Here is a 21,133-nt window from a genome sequence, read left to right as displayed (position 1 = left end):
CACTTATTTAACACTATATCTAAATATAAGACTGTTTTATCCTAAGTAACACATTATTTCAGAATGAGTTACAAACTACATATCTGTATCTACTTACATCAAGATGTAATCATGATTAAGATTTTCATAGATCATTGATAGATTTGGGACCCTTCAGTTGGCCAACTGAAGTCACCTTACAGGGGTTAGAATTTGAGACTAAACCTTCTGAAATATCAGATCTTTTTTTGTCTGGAACATATAATGCTCCATAAGATTGGCAAATTTCCATATGCCATATATGTTGTCATATACGTGTAAGATAAAGCAACCTTCGGATTCACTTTAATTTGTTTTGGGCTGAGGCTGAAATCAGCATGTAACTGGATACTGGTTACAGGTAATTTTCCTTAATAGCCTCTTACTTCTAGGTAAAACCAACCAAGATCTTATCTTACTCTTCCCTGAATTTTTCATTTTGTTGGAGCTGTATCCCTATTGCAACCTACGAGTGTGCAAAGCCTCTACATTTCTTGATTTTATTTTATGGAATATATTCCAATACCATCAATAATGTATGCACTAGCTATTCCCTCCTTTCACAGTCATGCCACACAGGCAGCAGTGGGGTGTCTGCAGCTTTAAATATTGTGGAACCTAGCTTTTAGAAAAAATAATAATAGAGAATTTTGAGGTGAGCCTGTAATTCTTCTTTTCATGGGTACTATACTATACCTTGGAAGATATTCTTCCTCCTTGTCTTGTTCACTGCCTCTTAAATTAAAAGGGAAAACCAGGGTTTCTCTGACCAAACCTTTCTCAATGCAGTGACTACCATTTCTGATTGTTATCTGAACATGTGAGGGTATAGGGCTTTATTTTTTTTTTGTTGCTCACAATTCTTTGAAGGCCAGAATACGTTTTGCTTTGTCTTTTCCTTTAATAAAATATGTTATGATGACAAATACCACTCTCCTTAGATAATTTTATGGAGACTTAATAACGTGCACCTGTATTTTCCACTGGCCTTTGAACTTTTAAGTTAATATTTTCATACTGAAAAAGTTTTTATACTTGAACGTACTACCGACATGAATACAGAAAAAGAAATGGAAGTATTCTCCTGCTTCTTTAAGCATCCACAACACTCTTATCTACTGATCAAGAGCAACACTTGTCTACCGATTACTTGCAAAACCCACAATAGAAGTCAGAGACTCTAACAGCAAGTGGAATCAAAATAAGTCACCAAAGAGAGAACAGTTCCAGGTATATGTCTGGAATTGTCTCTCTTGAGAAGAAAATTCATTAACTGAGTCAGCATTCCTTCTGCTTTAAGGACTATAAAAAGTCAGTTCATTCTCTGGAAAAGAACTTCTGAAATACTTATATCCTTACTGATGAAATACTCAGGTCATCTTGGAAAATCTTAAAAATCCAACATAATTTTAAATTACCTTTTAACAGAAAACCCCCAGAAAACAATAAGCACGATCTTTTTAAAATCCTGTGAAAGGATCTTGTACAAAGTGAGAAATATGACCTATCTGTATAGGTCAGATGTAAAATTCCTCAAGGGTAGCAGCAGGCCCTAGTTCATCGCTACACAGGACTACCTATCATACATGTTGCTGGGCAGAAAAGAATGAAAAACTAGATATATTTAATTATTTTGTATTGGGCTACATACCTGCATTTTTTTATCTTGTTCATTTTCACCTATCATTCCTGTGCCACTAACACTGTCATTTCCATCAATAGACACCTGAAAAATGAAGTTGAAATGGAAAAAAACATTTACAGGTTATTTTTATTCATCTGAAAAACAGAGGGTTACAGACAGTTCCTGAGGGCTTATTTCATAGCTCTCTAGCTCCCTCTTGAAACATGGTTATCCTATAGTACATTAGCTTACATGAAAATCACCACTTGTAGCACCCGCATTATAGAATAGGTAGAGTGAACATCTCAAAGTTGTCTTAAAACAAGGTAGGAAAGACAGCAAGAATCAAGAATGTTAAATTAATAGACTGAAAAAAGTATTAAAATAAATTAATAAATTTAACAATACTGAGTTTTGACAGCAAAAATAAAAAAAGAAAACTTTCACCTTTATAATAGGGATATATCTCTCACTCCCTGATAAGCTGAATTTACTTGTTTTGAACAGTACAACTCATTTCGAATCAAAATACCGAAGACAATGTGTTACATCTCAATTCGAAATAGTAAAAATTACAACAGCTAAGCAAAGACTCGTGTATTGTTCCACAGATTTATTTTTAAAAACAGTCTAAAGAAGAGAAAGGTATTGCTGCTTTTCAAGGAACTTATAAAAATATCTGAAAGAGTATCAGATGTTAATTTGCAATTTTTATTTAAAAAGATATAATTGCCCAGTTTAAAAAAAAAAAAAAACAACAACTCTCACATACATCACTCATATACACACACATAGTAAGACACTCAAACAACACTGTCTTATTAATCACTGCAGAAGAAACTAATTTCAAGTATACTTCATATCTTTAGCTAGATTCCCGTTCCTTAATTGCCTCTGTATTGAGCACAGGCATTCACAATACTCTCTGTGTCCATTATAGTCAAGGCTGAGATTGATACACCTAAATCTACCCCAAGTGATTTTATTATTTTCTAAAATAGTTTGGCAGGAGCCCTAGCACTTATACCCTTTCACTAAGGAGGTCATAGCAGGCTCCTGAGAATGTTAATTGTTGTGTGAAGTATCTTGCACAAAGCATCAGCTACCAACATTTCACTTGGAGACTGAAGATGAACTTGTCCCGTAAGAGGTTTTCAGACTGCACTATCTTTCTAAATTAGACAATTGTGAGAAATATACTTTTGGCAACTCTGAGCTAAAACAGTGAAGAGGAAAGTGCCCAAGCAAAAGCAAGTTTATATTACAGACATACTGCAAAGACAGTCTGCAAGCAGGTAATTCTTGGAATTTTTTTTTTTAAAGGAAATAATAGCCATTTTGGGACCTTCTCCTGCAGAATTTTTAAAGGAAGGGGAGAGAACCTGCACAGAAAGGAGATTCAATCACTTCATCCTGAACTTCCTGTTGTTGGTTGAGAAAGGAACTGCTGACATGAAATTAAAAGTTCATCAATGCCACTGGAAACAAATGATCTAAACAGAATATGTGTGCATGTATGCAGACATATACAAATCCCAGGAACTGTACTTTTTCAGCAGCTGGGATGTCACAGGAAAACAGCTGTATGGAAGAAAACTATGCGCTGTAACCTCTTCACAATTCCATTTCATATCTTCTGACTTTATGTTCACTAAGAGCAATGATCTCTTTTTCCCTTGGTTGCTCTGGGAGGAAGGTGGCATTGACTTAGCCCAAAATTAAGAGGACTCAGTTAAGTCTTTGGATGTGCTCTGCAAGATGTGGAAAAGTCGTACTATGCCTAAAGGAGAACCAAGGGACAATGAAAAATGTACATGTTCCACCACTTCCAGTGAGCTTCTCTGTGGTCTTCTTGTATTCTTTGTACGAACTCTCTTACAGAATTTCTAAACTGATCTTGGGCAGCCTACTGATCTTGAGTATTTCTGCCTGTTATGTAGGACAGAGGAATAGAGAAGAACCACCATTCTCCAAATCCGCCTTCAAAATTTTCTTCACACTTTTAAGTTTTGAAGAGAAAACCTTCAAAGTTAACAAAAAAAGCAAGACACTCAATTTTAAACCTATTTTTTTGCAGTACTGGGAGAATTCTGGAAGGATTCCAAGGAAGATCTTTGAGTTCCTCCTCAAAGACTGTCTGAGATTCTAAAGAAAGATTTAGTCTACCTTCAGTTAAGAACACCTATACTGAGTCAACCAGAGGTCAATCTAGTGCATCATTTTATTTCCAAGAGCAGCCAGTAGCAGATGCTAGAAAAGATTAAAGGAACAGGCCAAGCATGTCATGATACAGTCCCAGAAATATTCTCCCAACCTCCAAGCAACTTGTGCCTTAGGAACTTCCTGAATTAGAAGTCACATGTTGCTACCTAAGAGCCCTGGATACATTTTTCTTCTATGAGTTCATCTAATTACTCTTTGAATCCAGGGACATATTAGCATCCACAATATCCTAACAAGCAGTGTCATGGCTTAACTTCGTGCTGTTTGAAAAAGTACTTTTCCCTTGTTTTTCTTGAACCTGTCACCTGCAAGTTCCATCTGATGTTTCCTAGCTCTTACACTGGTAAAGACAATGACAAGTCACTACTCTCCTCTTTGCCGGTTAAAATTTTATAAAATTCTATCATATACTTACCTCATCTATTTCATATGTTTGCTCATCATTGTTGCCCCTTCCTGTACCTTTTTCAATGTTCCTATACCAGCTGCTATGAAAAGTATACATTGCCTCACTATGAAGCATACACAGACATGGAGTAGAATCAGAAAACCACATTTCTCCTTTTAAGAGAAAGACAGGGTTGTGACTATTAAGCTAGTATTTGCTTTTGTACGTACTCCATTCTACTGACTTTCCTTGAGAGGTTCTAGCAGTACTTTTCAGAATAAGGTTCTGAGACAAAAGCTTAAAGAAAATAAATAGAACTTTTCCTAGACACACACAAGTACACTATAGAAAACAAATTCACACTACAGAATTAAAAAACACATGTTGAGATGAATATGACAAAAACACAAATTTATTTGCATTTCTTCTGTTTCTTCTTCATCTTCTCAAATCAGAAACTCATAACATAGGTCCTTGTTAGAAGGACAAAGTTATGAGTGATTTAAACCTAAATTAAATAGTACCTAGGGCACGTGTAAAAGCTTGTCACTACAGCTCAACTAACCTTGAATTACCTTTTATTTTATGAAATGTTAAGACATAGCCAGACACAACACAATCTGACTGGCTCTTAGGATCTCCTCTATTATAACAGACAGAAGCATAATGGAAAGAATAGTGTATAAGCCATTTAATTATCCTACCTGGCCTTCTCCCAAAAATCTGACAACTCTCAGTGACACTGGACGACAGATTTTAAAATGTATTCTACTCTTTTTTCCAGAGGAATACAAGCACTGATGGTAACCATCCAGCAACTGGGACACTGCTAAACTCTAATGTCATGGAAGGTACACTGCCCATTGTTTTATGTACATCATGCTTTACAGAAGTCCAGTAAAGTGGGTAACATGAATTTTGAGCATCATACTATATTTTACTATTGAAAGTATGGATTAAAGAAGTTTTTTCCAAACTCAGTAACTGTCTAATTGTCTACTTTATGCTTCATACCATGTGTCGTCCTTGCCCAGTACACTAGGTCCTACTCTTCCCTATGCAAGGAAAAAAAAAATAAAATCCAGCAATAGTGCCTGAACAAGAATAATTTAACTTTGTCCTTCTTTCCAAACATGGTCCTTTCAAGAGGCTCCTTTCCAATTCTATATTTTAGAGAAAATTATTATTTAGCTGTCTAAATGCTTTCCAAATAAGTCTGACTCCACATCACTTCAGCGTTCAATCTTCTGTCCTTTTTATGTAATGCTACACACCAGAGCTGCTCATGATAGCGAAGCACTGTCACGACAATTTGGTGTTCTCTCTTCTAAGAGTCTGAAGACTCTTCATTATCGTTTTAATTCTTAGATCACAATTGGCTTTTGCTGCCAAATATCTTGTCATGCTACATTAAAACCTTATGGATAGCGAAAATATCTTTTAGTATACCTTGGCTGCATATTGCTCCAAAGCACTGATAGTATCTGGGTCAATGGCAGCATCTCCTGTATGAAGACCTGCCACTGTGCCATCAGCTTGAATGGCTAAAATGGTATCTGACTGCGGCATCTGCACCGTGTGGTGAATGTAGGCAGTAGTGCCGTCCTCCAGCTGGACTGCTTGTAATGCACTCTGGTCGTAACTGTCTGAGAAATAACATTACAAAGCGTTATGAAAGAAAAGGAATAGCAACATCTGCATGTTACATGAGGAACTACTGCTGTTTAGGAAATGTCTCCTGAAGTCATATATGTGTATGAAATATGTGAGAAATATAACCACTAGTATATGAGAAATATATGAACATTTAATATATTACTATGAATAGCACTGATTAAATTTTTTTCAAGACAACAGCTCCCATAGCTTTATTTCTGCACACTTATAAAAGTGCAAAATAAATTTTATATTGGTCTAGCTTTATTAATAAAGGAAACCAGGAACACAAATATGCTTTCCATTTTGTATCCACTCATAATAAAATTAAAATAATGTAACACATGTACTGATATGAATATTTCAGAGTTTACAATTCATCAATCTGATCATTTTAAAAACAGAATCATGCAAATATGCAAAAGAAACACATAAAATATAGGACAATTTTTAAGGAAGAAATTATTTATTGTATTCTCTCCTGTTAGTATTGCTGATTGTAGAATATGACACTAGTTTAAACAGACTTAAAATATCTACTTGATCACTTTTTGAAGAGAAGTAGTGCTATTTCCAAGACTAGTGTAATCATCTTCTGCAGAAATCTAAGTTATCATTTAAAATAAATACCTTTGCATTCTTGACTGTCAGCTGTCACATTTTCTGCCCTACTACCTAATGGCAAAATCATCAATAGCATGACCTTTAAAATTTACATCAATCTCTACATTCTTCATCTGACAAAGGATTGATTGACTGATTCTTACCTGCTTTCTCTTCTCATTTTCACATGCAATTATTGCCAAAATCTGTGTAAGGTCTACTAACATGACATATACTTACTTTAATGGGATCCTGGGCTAAAGAAGAATGAAATACACTGGTTGTGATTCTGTGACTCTGTTTTACATGAGGTCCAAATAAGGAACTAAACCAGTCTCATTTCAACAATTTCTAGATGTCACAAAGTAAAAGCAACAAGTAATCTACACTGGGAATCAAACTAAATGACATAATAAGTCTAAAAAGAGTACCATATTTTATATTGTTGAAGTTCTGTTGAACTCTGATGTGATAAATCACACTTCAAAAAAAATTACCTTTCGAGGTGTGATGAATAAATGCTGTAGTTCCATCTTCCAGCTGAACTGCTTGTCCATCTTCCAGGCGCAAGCTGTCCCCTGTTGGAAGAATCAGTGTTTCAACAATAGTTTGAAAAATCCGTTAGTTGGAAAGATTAAACACTAAATACCTAGGATTACAAAATACCTCGGATCTCTCCATGAACGGCTATCAAGCTATTATAATGACTGTTAATTACTTAATATCAATATTTATCAGTAATACATTATTTAGAATATATTTCTGGTATTATTACACTTACTGCTTTTAGGCATGGGTACATGTTGAACATAAGCAGCAGAACCATCTTCTAATTGAATCACTTGGCCATCCATTAATTTACCATCTGAAATACACAACTAGAATTCTTAAAAAAATATTCTCTATGACTCATCACAGTTTAAACACAGAGTTGATATTTTATTGATATTTTAATCTATAAAGTATCACAGAAGAATAATGTTTGGTAAGAGTAAGCCAGTATGACTATACAGAGGTTTTAAATTTCTGGGATAAAATAATGGAAAAGGCCTGATGTCCTTTCCAGTAGGCAAAATGTTGATATTTGGGTTTGAAGTGTAAAGATCATCTCACTTTTGTTTGACTTATGTTCTGCATTTGATACCTGCATCTTATTAGTAGCAGAAATAAATATTTATTTTATAGCATTACTCTAATACCTGTAATTCCCAGTTGGAATTGGAACTTCATAAACATTGTACAGATTTTGCCTGGCTTTACAATTCAAAGGGGTTTACCATCCAAAGACAGGATAAAAAAGGGGACTGCAATTTCAATACCAATCTACTTCTAGTAATTGATTTACCTTTCGAATTGTGCTGTATGTAAGCAGTGGAGCCATCAGCAAGGGTAACTGCTTGCAGACTTACACCTTCCATGTTTTCCAAGTTGTCACCATCTAGCAAGAAAAAAAGTTCATATTCACTATTATCAGCATCAAACCCTAAAAATCACAACCACCTTCATAAATGATTACATCCACTTAAAGCATAATGGTTTCAGAAATAATAATAGGAAATAGTTTTTACTTGCTTTCTGGTTTTTAAACTTCAAACATATACTAGGACTAGGGTCAGAGGTTCAAGATTTTGCTCTGTAAACATGATAGCTAGAATGTTATTTTCCGTAACTAAAAAAGTTACAATGTCACTGAATAAATAACTACAAAGCTGAGGTTTTGGGAGAAATATTAATCAGGCCATGAGTGTCAACAGTGAAATAATTACATATATATACTTGTACTGATAGTTTTGTTTTGTACATTACTACCAGTCATTAATATACACAAATCTATTTAGAATAAAACACAGATTTAGGAAAAAGGTTTAATCACATAAAATCATAATGAAGCTGCCAGAAAACATCAAGTTTAAACCAATCCTAGATCACCAACCAACTCATTTAATACGCACTTAGATACAAGCTGAAGTTACAAAGTATAAAATAGTAAAACTATAGTGAGAATAGAGTCAGATTTCATATTTCCTATTTTGGCACATTTACACTTCTATTACCTTAATTAAGAGATCATTTCATTTCAGAATTAAAATAGTGAACTTAATCAATCTCAGTTAACCAAGAATAACTTGTGTTAGATTTTTCATTTAGAATATACTATGTGAGTTTTGCAGTTTTATCTGAATTTCAAATAGAAAAGACACAATAATGTTGAGATATTTTAATCTGAAGGTTCACCTTGCACAGCTACAGCTTCTGTTAGACAAAGGGTCACATGCTGGGCCTCCATTCCTCCTCCAGAAAATTCAGTCATTCCCTGAGAGTCTCGATTTATCTGAGCTAATAACATTGTCTACCTAGAAAGAAAGTATTCACAAAATATTTAAATACGGAACCAAACCTAGTTAAAGACAATCCAAATTTAATTAATTTTTATATAGCTGCTACAGGTACTTTATGTTACCTTCTGTATAAAGAAGATGCAATGAATGACTGACTGACCTGGAAAATACTTCAGAGGAAAAAAAGTTATTTGAAACAGGTAAATATTACCTCAATTAACTAAGCTATTAAGAACTTCAGGTAGCAGTTACCAAATTGAAGTGCATCAACCACATTTAGATTTTAGTTAAACATTAATTATTCAACCAATGCATAAAGAATAATGCTGGTAATGACAGTGTAAGTAATGATATCTTTTTGTCCCCAGAATTAAAATAAAGCTAACAATTCACTCACAGTCACCCATGACAACAGCAGGCCTTTAACTATATAAATTAAACATCTCTCCAGTGCCAGTATGAGGTTTAGACTCTACCACACTAGGAAATACACACTTCATTAATAAATCTGACTGAATGATCCAACTATTTCCCTAAACTTTCTAGAAATGCCTATTTTTTTTTTTAAATCCCTCCTTGAAAATGATAAAATATCTCATGATAAAATATATCCATAAGACAACAGGATATTGGTTAGTGAGCACAGTCACAACTCTGCATGTACCTTGTAGAACCAGATACAGACATCCCTTTGGCTACTAATTTTTTAACCAGACATGTTTCAATATGGAAGGTCAGGAAGTCTACTGAATCTGAAAGGCTATTACTAATTTTCAGTATTACGAGATTAAGAAAGCTACAAAGCAAATATATAACATTGCATTCTACTAACTCAGATGTTTCAGGCTTTCACCACAGGAAAAAAAAACCAAGAAACAGGCAACAAAAAAAAAAATAAAAAAAAAACCCCAAACAAAGAGACACTGAGTTCTGCAAGTCCTTCCGTTGATGTAACATACACTTAAGAGGTGGATGAAGTGTGGGGGGTGGGGAAATCACAAGGAATTGCAATCTAGGCTACACAGCATTAAAGCAACTTTTCCCCCAACCCAGTCTCTTGACAGTCAAGAGTTTTTTACAATAAGAAGCAGTCAGACAATCTCACAAAAAGGTTACAGATAAACAAAGCTTTTAATCTTAGTATCGTTCTATGACCTGCTATTTTGTATTGCAAGGCCGAAAAGAATAATCTAGGTTTTTAAATTTACTTATGATTACATTTCTAAATAACTATTTTTACCCCTACAATCCAGAAATCTGCCCTTGAATGAGCAACTCATCAACGGTCTCCAAGACCACTGAGAAACTCATGCTTACATCAAAACTAGAGAGTAACAAAAGCAAATTAGACCATATAGGTACTCCAGCATGGCTGCAGTATTTTAAAGGTTTGGAAAACTAATTTAGTGGTTGAAAATTACAGCCGAGTAATATTTTCCAAATACATCCAAGTGACTTTGAACCAGACTTTTTCCTAGAGAAGCAGGAAGCTACAGAAGTTTCTTAGTCTCAGCAGACAAAAAGCTGACCCACACCCAGTGGCTGCAGCTCTGCTGCTTTTGCTGTCTGAAGTGCTTCAACCCAGCACTGCGCACAAAGCAAATGTGTTGCTATGGTCCAAATCCCGCTTTTAATGGGATGTTATACCAAGTACCCACATTACCTCTTGAAATTGGACCTGGAGTCTAAATCACCTTGGCATGTATAAGAAAATTACTGACAGTCTGGTTAGCTGTTAAGAACCCAGTTAATGGATCAGCTAATGGATCAGATAATCGTTAATAAAAAAAGTGGAAGGGGTAGCTTTAGGAAGGTTTTAAGCCTCCTGTAAAAAAACCAAATTTTTTCACACGCTACACTGAAAATCATATAAAAAACCCCAGTACTAATGATCAGTTCACAATTCATTAAGACATATGCCTTCCAAGATTAAAATCCTACATAGTATCTATCTGGAACATTAAGGAGATTGAAATATAGGCTTGTAATAGAGAATTTGAACCTTGAACAGTTCTGAGCATCAAGAAGAAGATACAGTTAAGATAGAAACCAAAATATATTTCAAAAGAGGTGTGTGAGATTTTTTTAACATCCAAGAGAAGATGGAAAATTCTTGTTCCCAGCATCTTTTTCAAGAAAATAAGCTTTTATAGAAAGAGGTCTCTAAAAGAGAGGTAATAAACCAGAGACGGAGCCAGTGCAGAGAAGCCATCCAGACGAAATCGCATTTATACTAGATGTTTCTGAAGAAAATGAAATAGCTAAGTTTTTTGGACACTATAATCTAAGCAACAAGGAATTGTACAAGGACGTAAGAGATCCCAAGTTCAACTCCTTCTGCCATCTCCATGTTATTGACTTTGCACTAGTAACTTCTTTCCTTATTACTCATTTATCCTCCCTATCTCAAAACAGGGACAAAACGCTTACTTTACTTGTAAACCAAAAAAGGGAAAACATGCTGCAGCTACAGGATCAGCTTAAACAAGCACTGAAGTGAAGTGGCTCTACCCTCAGTGTACTGTGCAGCAAGTAGGATCAGAAAACTGATTAAAAAAATAAACTAAAAAAAAAAAAAAAAAACAAACAACAAACTAGCCCCCCCAAAAGTTTTAATCCAGACCAGTTTGCAAGGAGTGCTTCTCTGGAGATACTGCCAGCTTGTAGCAAATTAAATTAATTACAGTATTAAATGCTAGTGATGAACAGAGGTTGTCTGTTTTCTTAACTGCTAACAGTGTTCTATAGTGTCAATGTTTTCCATTCACTCAATCTTCAGGACATCTCATAGAAGCAGGCTGCAAAGCAGCTAGACCATTTCACACATTGGAGAAGAAAGGTTACAACAACCACTAGTTTTGTCTAGAACTGTATTCTGAAATAATTCCAGCACAGACCGCATCGCAAAGGCCTTTCAGCTTGGATCTACTTTAGAGTATTCCCTCTGTTAGACAAAGTATCTTTTCACAAGCCCCCGGAATCTGCCCTTAAAATAGAATAATGCCCTTCCTCCAGAGCTTATGCCTCTTCTCTCAACTTTAGGGAAGTAGAGAAAAAGCTAGTTCAATGCAGACAACTGCGAAGTCCTGAAAGGGTCAGAGCAGAACCAATTGATTAAAGGGTCAATGGCTATTTTGGAAGAAAAAGAAATCTCTAATACATGATAAATTCAAGGGCCACAGAAGTATTTATTTAAATTATGTTACAGTGTTTGTTATCATAGTGTGGATGAAATAAGTTACCACACAGTGAAAAAAATCAGAGTGAACTGCTGCACACAGCAGAACAACCTTCACTACTTTCTATTCCAGATGATCTATATGATCATGTGCTGTAACGTACAGACTGTGTTGCTGTTTCCTCCCAATTCTGACTCTTGTAAAATTATCCCTTCCAATATATCCTCTTCCCAATCCTTTGTCCTCCCACTAGATTCTTATCCCCAGCTCCATCCCTTCTCCTTGAAGTATCAGTTTCCTTCTTCAGCCAATCCTATCATGGTACCAAATTTCTAGGATGTCTTTCTTCCCAAATATAATCCTATCCTTCTTGTCAAAATAATCTAAAATATTCCCATGTCCACACCAACTCCTTCTGCAACTAGTCCCAAACTGCCTCTTACTGCTAGGCTGCTCTGTATGTTCATCACACCACTGTCTATCACCTTCCTGCCTCTTTGACTCAAACCGGTTCGTTCATGTTCAGACCCATCTTAGAAGCACATCCCCTGTCATGAATGTAATGTTTTGCCCAAACAGCAAAACCCCATCTTTTACTCACTCTTTGGTGATGCAGAGGTTTTACTCTCTTACTCTGCTGTGCTGGGAGGAGTACCCTCAGCCAAAAGTGGATGTGCTGCTCAATTTCAGCCCCTCTTCTTCCTCCCCAGTGGAGAAGACAGGCTAACCAGACAGTGCTATGAGCTCTGAGGAAGAGGAGGGAGAAGAACTGAAGAGGACATCAATTTGGCCTGTGTTGTAGCGACATGGGTCAGGCTGTCACCGAGATACTGCTCTGCTACAGTGTTACTATTTTTTTCCCCTCTAAGATTGGTCAAATACAGGAACAGATTCCCAAGAAAGGTTATGGACTCTCTATCCTTGTAGGCCTTCAAGACTCAACCTGGCACAGCCTGGGCAACCTGGTCTAATCAGACCTGCCTTGATCATGGCTGGACTAGATAACCTCTGGAGGTCCCTTCCAACTTGAACAGTTCTATGATATGTAATCATTTTGATATCTCATTCGTTTAAAACAGTATCACCATGCTGTTGGTACATCATCCGCCCTGCAAATCTAGTCTCCCATCATATTTTCATTCGTTTGCCTTGTTTTATTGAAACCAGTCTGTTTTCATCAAGTCTCTTTCCTTACCTCAGCTTTAGACAGTCACTCTCTTTCTCCCCTTTTCTACTAACTGGTTTATATGCTGCTTTCTGCTCAGCTTCCAGCAAATTTGTCTAGCCTTTCCTCCAATCCAAAAGTCACCAGCTTCTTCCCCTAATCCATCTCTGCTTTTACTTGATTTGCATCACTAAGCTGCTTCTTTAAACCTCCTGTTTGCCAGGAATTTTGTCAGCAAGAACCTAGGAGAGAAAGATTTCCTTTATCCACTTCAAATATTGCAACTCATTAGCTAAGAAGCAGCTGAAAGCATCCATTTTTAGGAAAATACATGAACCCTGTGGGTGGGGCCTGCATGGCTGCTCAACAAGATTGATGCATGTGCATTCTGCTTAAACTCAAGAGGTGTCCTACAGAAAAGACAGAAACAAGTAAAGGCTTTGTCATGAGGTACTCACTGAAGTGAAAACTTTAGACTTGACTTTGTGCACTCTTGCAAATCTTCACAGATCATACGCATGTTGCAATTTTCAAAGGCACGTTAATGATGGTATTTGGGAAGACTTTCACAGAACAGTAATGCATATTGCATTCCTGAAATGATTAGTCACCAAAATACTCCTATGGTATTCACGCAGAGAAAATCTTACCATTCTTTAAGATGGTTAAAATACTTCCCACAAAAAAATCAGCCTGAAACAGAAAATTATTAGACTGAAAAATCTCTGAACTGAAAACAGTGTCTGAAAGAAGGAAGCAACAGCCAGTTGCAAGAAGTGATGAAGGAACAAGTCTCGCACTGTTACTTACAAAGCAAAAGAAGTTACTGATGCGCACTGCTGACTTTATTATGCTTTTTGACAAAAGCTACACCAGCAACGTAAACCCCCGGTCTATTTGGTAGATAAAATATGCCATCCAGCAGTGTACATAGCTGCAATTTTTTATTACCCCCCCCCAAGTTCTATAAACAGAAAAAGACGTGACCTCAAGTATGCTTTAAATTCTCAACACCCAAAAACCAGAGGGATGCGTTGGGGGCAGGGCAGGGAAGTTGGTTAAAAATAAAAGATTTTTCATGAAGACTTCATGAAGTTGCCTACCTAGAGAGCACTCCTATATTTTTCCCCTCTACTAATATTCAAACAAATAGAATCTTCTGAGTGCTGTTACTTGTTTGGAGAAAAAAATGCAATGTTAAAAGCTAAGTTTTTATGTCAACTCAATCTAGCAGCTGGAAACAGGAGTCTCCCCTTCGAAAACTAGAAATCGAATGACAAAGAAACAGCAGGTGGGATTTAGGCACCTGAAAGGGCATGCTGCCATGGAGCAGAAAGTGAGTTTGGGGCACTTGAGAACTCTGGCAGCTGAGACGATAGCATGAGGAGATCCCATGTAGTGGAGAATGTGGCAAGTAACAGCTGGAAATTGCCATTTAAGGAATGACTATACCACTGTACTGCTGGACAAATTAAAAAACCTGCAGTGACAGTAGCAGAAGCTCCTTAGAGAAAACAAAGATGATGCTTAGAGGATGATTAACAGGAAATGGAATAAAGTTTGTAATAGCAGTCATGGAAGAAAAATTACTGTTATAAAATGCAATCTGGAATGTGCAGGAAGAAAAAAACGGGAAAGACAGACAAGAAAAAAACTACTCCAGACATTCAGCAACCTTGTGATTGTTCATCCTCCTTGTACAGACAGCACTGAGAAGTTTGAAATAATACCCATTTATTTAATTTGAAAAGAAACATTACTTTTATTTTTAATACATTTTTAAATAAATGTACAAAACCATAATTTTATAAAACTTACAAAACCAACAAATAAAAACCAATCCAGAAAGGTAAAACAGCAAATGATGCATAACTGCACAATACTGAAACTTTCCTTAAGGCATTTTACGCAACTGCATTGCCATGTTTGATAAAGTTGGATCCCAAAACTAGTTCAAGTATGTCAGTACAGTAACACAGTAAAGGTTTTTCTGAATTAAATACTGGCTGCGTTAGGGTCCTTAAATAATTGATATGATTGCAAATATCAGTAATTTCCCCAAACTAGTCTGATTAAAAAAAAATTGTAAAAAATCAAAATTAGTACCTACAATTAACATTCTGCTTAAATACAGTTCAACTCATTATTAACATGCACTACAGCTTTCCAGGTCTCAGTGCAAAAAATGCCTGACATAGATGGAAAAACTGAGTCCAGAGAAAGTTTTTTCAGAGGACTCAAGTATATAGCCTACTAATTACGTAAAGGCATTTGACAGCTGTAAGCTCAAAAATAAAAACACAGCAGAATTAAGGCTCTCTAAAATCTGTTCCCACAGGTACCTGTATCATAATCTTTTCCAGTATTACACTGGAAATCTGTAGCAGGGACAGAAATGAAATCTAGAACCTGTGGATGCTTTGATCAAATACTTTAAGAGATGAGACATGGACTTCTTTCTTCATCAACAGCACTTACCTTTTTCAGTATTTTACCACTGCTGAAATACTGATTTCGTGCTATAATCGGTCAGATTGACTTTTAGTGAATAAACATAACAAACTTGCTTAATGTTAGGCCCTTCTAAATTTCTATGTGCTTTCTCCTATAATCTTAACTCCTTTTACTGTATTTTTCCAGTCTCTTGTAAAAGCAAGCAAAACATAATTAAACAGCAATTCCCACCACATTAATCATCCACTGTATAAAATGGAAACAAGGCTGAAATACAGAACAAAAACCTCTACTAAAAAAATCTGGTACAAGATTCAGATAGAGGCAAGATATGCAATTTAATAGCAAATTACACAATTATTTTCTACATAGCAAAGAAGTGTTGTGAATTATGAACCACAGGCTCTAACCCTGGCCCTGCAGAACCTAATCAAGGCTGACAGAACTGTCAACCGCATAAGCATGACATACACACTCCAAGTGGCAGCACAGCAAACTTGCAGAGACTCATGGTGCTCAAAGCAAAGGTTTGCAGCCAAACTCAAGGCTCCCTTTTCACTCTTTTTGCAGTATTCCAACCCTTCTGTTCCACCAGAAGTACATCCTGATTATAATGCAGTTCAAGACTTAATTCACTGCCACAGACTTGACATTTCTTCACAAAAAACATATAAATGCAAGACCAAATTTATCACTGCCATAACCAAGCACAACTCTTCCAACTTCAGTCAGAGCAGTGTGAATTCCATTTAGCCTCACATCATTACTTTATGTTCCAGCAGACATTTTCCCCCAAAGTCATCACCGTACATTCAGTTTACATCTACAAATGGTGAATGTCGAAAGTATTGTCAGAGATCAATGCTTGCATTTTATAAAAAAAATAATTGGATTAATCAGTGTAAATTAAAGAATGTTTACAAACCCTCACACTAACTAGTATTATGAGATTATGCATATGTGTGCAATTTCACACTGTGGGAGTGCTAAGGATGCTACAATTTTAGTATGGCACTTAAAAAAATGTAGTCAGATCAGAAAGCCACCCACCAAGAAGTCCTACACATGTGGAGCAGACTCAAGTTGATCCCAAATACGACTGCTAACGTCAGGTTTCTTGAACATATTAGAGAAGAAATTACTGGTTAATCAATGGAGGTCAGAGTAGTGCTATTAGCATACTGTCAGCAGTGCCGACAGAAAGCTAATTACACTCATGTTGCAGCTCTGGGACAAGCACCTCATCTGCAAATGCCTAGTTCAATGATCACATTTGCCTTGGGCAGCACTATTACAACAGTATTGCTTCTAAGTAAGCTACCCCAATGACTAGCACAGCTTCCTGAGCCAGATTTGAAAGATTTGGGCATTTTCTGAGGAATCCAATGCCAAAAATCCTGCATGGAAGGCAACAAGCAATTGAGATCCATACAGCCATTTGCAGAGGTACACAGACCAGAACTTAAAGCTTTATTAAAGTACAAAAAAGTGTACTAATGTACCTGCTTAATGATCAATGCACTAAAACAATTATTCTTAATACACTGCCATGTAGATTTAGCATGAGACAGGGCCACATAATCTGTACCCAAGCATCAAATTCAAGTATGACTGAAAACACCTGTGGAATACTTGGAATTTGGAATATTTGTATGTATGCCTAGAACAGCTTGCAGGAGTACTGCAACAGGGAGTATGCAAACTCACCCACCAAAACAAGCCAGCAAGTTTCTCTGAACTCAGGCAGTCTTCCTTGCTCAAAGCTAAGATACATTTCTTCTCTCCCAGCCAAACCTGTATTACCAATGCTCAGGCATACATTCTTTTCAAAAAAAAAAAAAAAAAAAATCCCATTTCTTTATTGCAGACTGAATGGTAATAAATTATTTTTAATAGTCAAAAAAGTATGGATAAATAATTATAACATGCATGCTCAGAAACTGAACGTTGGGCCTGAGATCAGAAAAAAAGCTAATCCTATGGTAGGTCATCTGATTTTCTGATTTATACTTGAAAAAAATTAGAACATGATTAACAAAGCTGAAAAAAAACCCCAAACAACAAAAAACCTCACTTTAAATATTTTTTCAGCACACATGTTAGTGAGATAAAGCACTAGATTTCAGTCCAAGTGGATTTTCAAGTCACAAAGTGAGAAACAGACTTAAATCACTTAACCAATGAACCTGTTTTTAAAACTACTGGCTTTTGGGATTTGGTTTTTACCATCAAGTGTACATATACACAAAATACTGGCTATATAAAGAAGGCATCCAGATGACACATGTCAGAATTGTATTCAAATTACTCCTATCTGCAGTGAAAAAAAAAAAAGTTAACTTCTGAAGCATTTCAGGAGGCTACTTAATCCTTAAATCATAAAACCTCTGGTTATATTGGCAATATCGGTGTGTGTTTTAAACAAAACAAGGAACATTTGGTGAACAGGTGAATACTTAAGGGCTAAAAATCTGGAACAAAATTGAGACCACCTTTTTTTATCAATGTTTTACTTTTCTGTCAAACAGACTTCTCTTGCCAAGAAACCACAAACGTGTCTAATTTACATCACCAATCCTGCAAATCTGTTGAGACTGCCAACAAAACAGGGAATTTTGAGTGGGTTGTTTTGTGTGGTTATGAGTTAATTAGTAATCTTATAACTAAGGTACAGATGTATCAATATTAGCCATGACAGTTAACAGCAGTGTTTTAGTCTATGCTTGTATTTCAGGAACTAAACGGACAGCCTACTGAATTGCCAACCTTTACCCTGAATTGCAAAAAAACAATTACAAATGTAAATTGAAAAACGGTACATCTAAATATATTGTAAGAAACTCTGTGTAATACCATGTTAGCTGAGTATGAATATATGACGATATGGGCAACATCAACTAACTTGCAAATACAGACCATCTTCCAATTCTAGAGAAGTCTGTCATAAGAAATTAAGTCCAAGAGTATTAAGCAGGTAACACAATTTAACCCTCAAGAAGTGTACACAGAGGAAAACATTCAGCAGACAATAAAACATAGACTGAGGGAAGCACTAAGTAGTTGTAACTTTGATGTCAACTTTGAAAATTGCTGAACTTGTCGGAACTGTAAATTCCCTTCAAAAGTGAGAACTTCATTTATTTAACAAGTGTTATCTTGGTGGAGTAAAGCACAATCCCACTATACAATTTAAAAAGTAGTGTAACCCAGAAAATTTTAGCAGACTGTCACTGGAAGCACTCACTTTAGTCCAATTCTGGTTTTGAGTAACTCATCAACAATTCCTGGTGCACAGAGAGGACCAAAACCATATTCCCTTAAGTAAATATAACTAAGGGCAGATCAAGTCACAGATGTAAGGTACAGGCAGAACCCCATAAACCCCACTGTGCCATGATGGGTCATACGGCTTCTCTCCCTTCCCCACCAGAAGCGTGGTGTCCATGGACAGGCACCTCCCTCAGATTCCTCTTTCCCCTCAGAACAGTACCTATATGCACACCTCTATTTACAAGAACGTGCATTTCAGGGCTGAATTTTCAGATTCCAGAAGAGGCCCCATTTGTTGGGATTGTGATCCATTTTGAGGATCCATAAGTTAAACAAGTAAGTTTGATCTTTTGTGGCACAAGGACAGGCTCCCAATTCATGCTCTGTTTACCTGGTGCACCCATTTCCTTGCAGCAGAGGAGACAAAAACCAAAACTGCCCACCTACTAATGCAGAAAGAGCAGAAAGCATGTTGCTGAGCTGTAGAAAAGATGTGACAATATATGAAAAAAGCCAGTGGCAAGGCAAAGGTTGGCCTGGGACGCTATGGTATGTACATACACGTCAGAAGCAGCAGGAGTTACAAAAGATAGCATGGGAAGCAGAAATCATGGGGATGGATCAAGGGTACAAGTCAGAACGCAGACAGGAAGAAAGCAACAAAGGAATTGGACAGCAAGAGCACCAAGAAGTTATCTCCTCTTCACATTTGCATTCTGTCCATTACAGCGCCTGAAACTGGAAGAATTGCCCTTACTATCACAAATGTGCTGTTTGCTTTGTGTGTGGAAACCCATCCAAATTCAGCTGAGCCCTATGCTTTGGAAAACAAATAGTTTCACATGTGACAACTAAGGACTCCTCAGAATCTAATAACAGTGTTTCTCAAAGACTCCACCTATGCTGAGGATGCTTTAACCCAAAACTCTTAAGGCCAAGACTCACATGCAACAGCAAAGGAAGATCAACATCCCGCACTCTAAATGAAGCCCAATTATACTGTAAGAGAAGCAACCCAGGCCAAAACTGTCATCTTTTTAGCTTTATTTTAAAACAAAATCCATACATTTTATTGAGGCCAATACATAAGTTTGCAAGAATACACACACACACGCATCATTTTATGGAATGCCCAAAAAAGATGGTGTCCAGGGAGAGACCATTACCACCACCAAACATAAGCTGAGGAACCCTCACCCAGTGGAACTGCTGCCGAGAAGGCAGCCTGCAGACAGCCCATGTACGCACCAGCAGCTGCGGGCGAGCACAGCAGCAGCCTGCTGTTAAGACCTCCTCGGCTGCTCAAACTCTACCAGTTCCCTTCTCCTGGATAGTACAGGACAGCAAAATGCGGGCCAGCAGCAGTCTGCTGAGCTGATGTGGTACATAATTGGATGCATTCTAGAGACAAAACCTAATTTACAGCCTAATTTTGGCACCCATTATCAGGGAATATTCATTGCTTTATTATTGCTGCACCCATCTCCGCTGAGAAAAGGGATTGACAGCTCATGACAGAAGTATGCTGACGGTTAAGCATCAAAGGCTACACAGGCATGAAGACAAGAGTGAAGCCCATGTGACCTACTAGCTAAAGAAATTTTTACACTTAAGCATTTGCTTTATTTGAGCCTCTAATATAAGACAAAGTAACTCTTCCTCAGATAGGATACTAGAAATGAAACATTATTTCATTGCAATAATGAGAATAGTTTATGTAAATTATGCAATTTGAAATACATCTCTCAAAACTGTATTTTTACATCAAAGCTGCAATGTGTTATCAAAACAACCATATTGACCATGTATTGCTGTTCCATTTTCTGCGGTGATTCAGGTGAATAGCTTCTGACATATATACAGCTTGAAAGCTCAAGCCTTTAATGCATTAAATACAAAAAAACAAGCCACAAAGCCACAAAAACACGGTTATGTTGTATGCTCCCATTCTAAAGCCATATAGCAAGTACACTTGCACAAAGAAGCTAGAACATACTATATACATACTACTTCTCTTAAAAAGATCCTAGTTAAGGACAAATTTCATTTTTCAAGTATGATCACCTCAAAGCTAAGACAAAAATATCTGGTATGTAGTCCGCCAAGGCATAACATATTTACAACACCCAAATCAGAATCTTGAGAAAACTGACATGAGAAAATGTTTTCTTTGAAGGACTGTAAGGTTGACATCTATGTATCACTGGAAACATG

General features: G+C 36.6%; 1 protein-coding gene across 2 annotated transcripts in view; it reads right to left on the bottom strand.

The window, feature by feature from the left end:
* Nucleotides 1-21,133, bottom strand: part of ZNF143 (zinc finger protein 143) — a 41,928-nt gene that overhangs the window by 19,482 nt on the left and 1,313 nt on the right. The window contains exons 2-7 of one of the 2 annotated variants that reach the window (XM_074841591.1): nt 8,748-8,866; nt 7,858-7,950; nt 7,294-7,377; nt 7,010-7,090; nt 5,703-5,899; nt 1,670-1,744 (exon numbers count right to left, since the gene is read on the bottom strand). In XM_074841591.1, the coding sequence (XP_074697692.1) occupies nt 1,670-1,744; nt 5,703-5,899; nt 7,010-7,090; nt 7,294-7,377; nt 7,858-7,950; nt 8,748-8,859 (642 nt within the window). In that variant the 5' untranslated portion in view covers nt 8,860-8,866. The remainder of the gene's footprint in view (nt 1-1,669; nt 1,745-5,702; nt 5,900-7,009; nt 7,091-7,293; nt 7,378-7,857; nt 7,951-8,747; nt 8,867-21,133) is intronic. The other variant, XM_074841592.1, reaches the window with a different exon arrangement.

This window comes from Strix aluco, chromosome 16, assembly GCF_031877795.1.
Source record: "Strix aluco isolate bStrAlu1 chromosome 16, bStrAlu1.hap1, whole genome shotgun sequence".
Lineage (NCBI taxonomy): Eukaryota > Metazoa > Chordata > Aves > Strigiformes > Strigidae > Strix > Strix aluco.
This window is presented reverse-complemented; position numbering and strand designations above follow the sequence as displayed.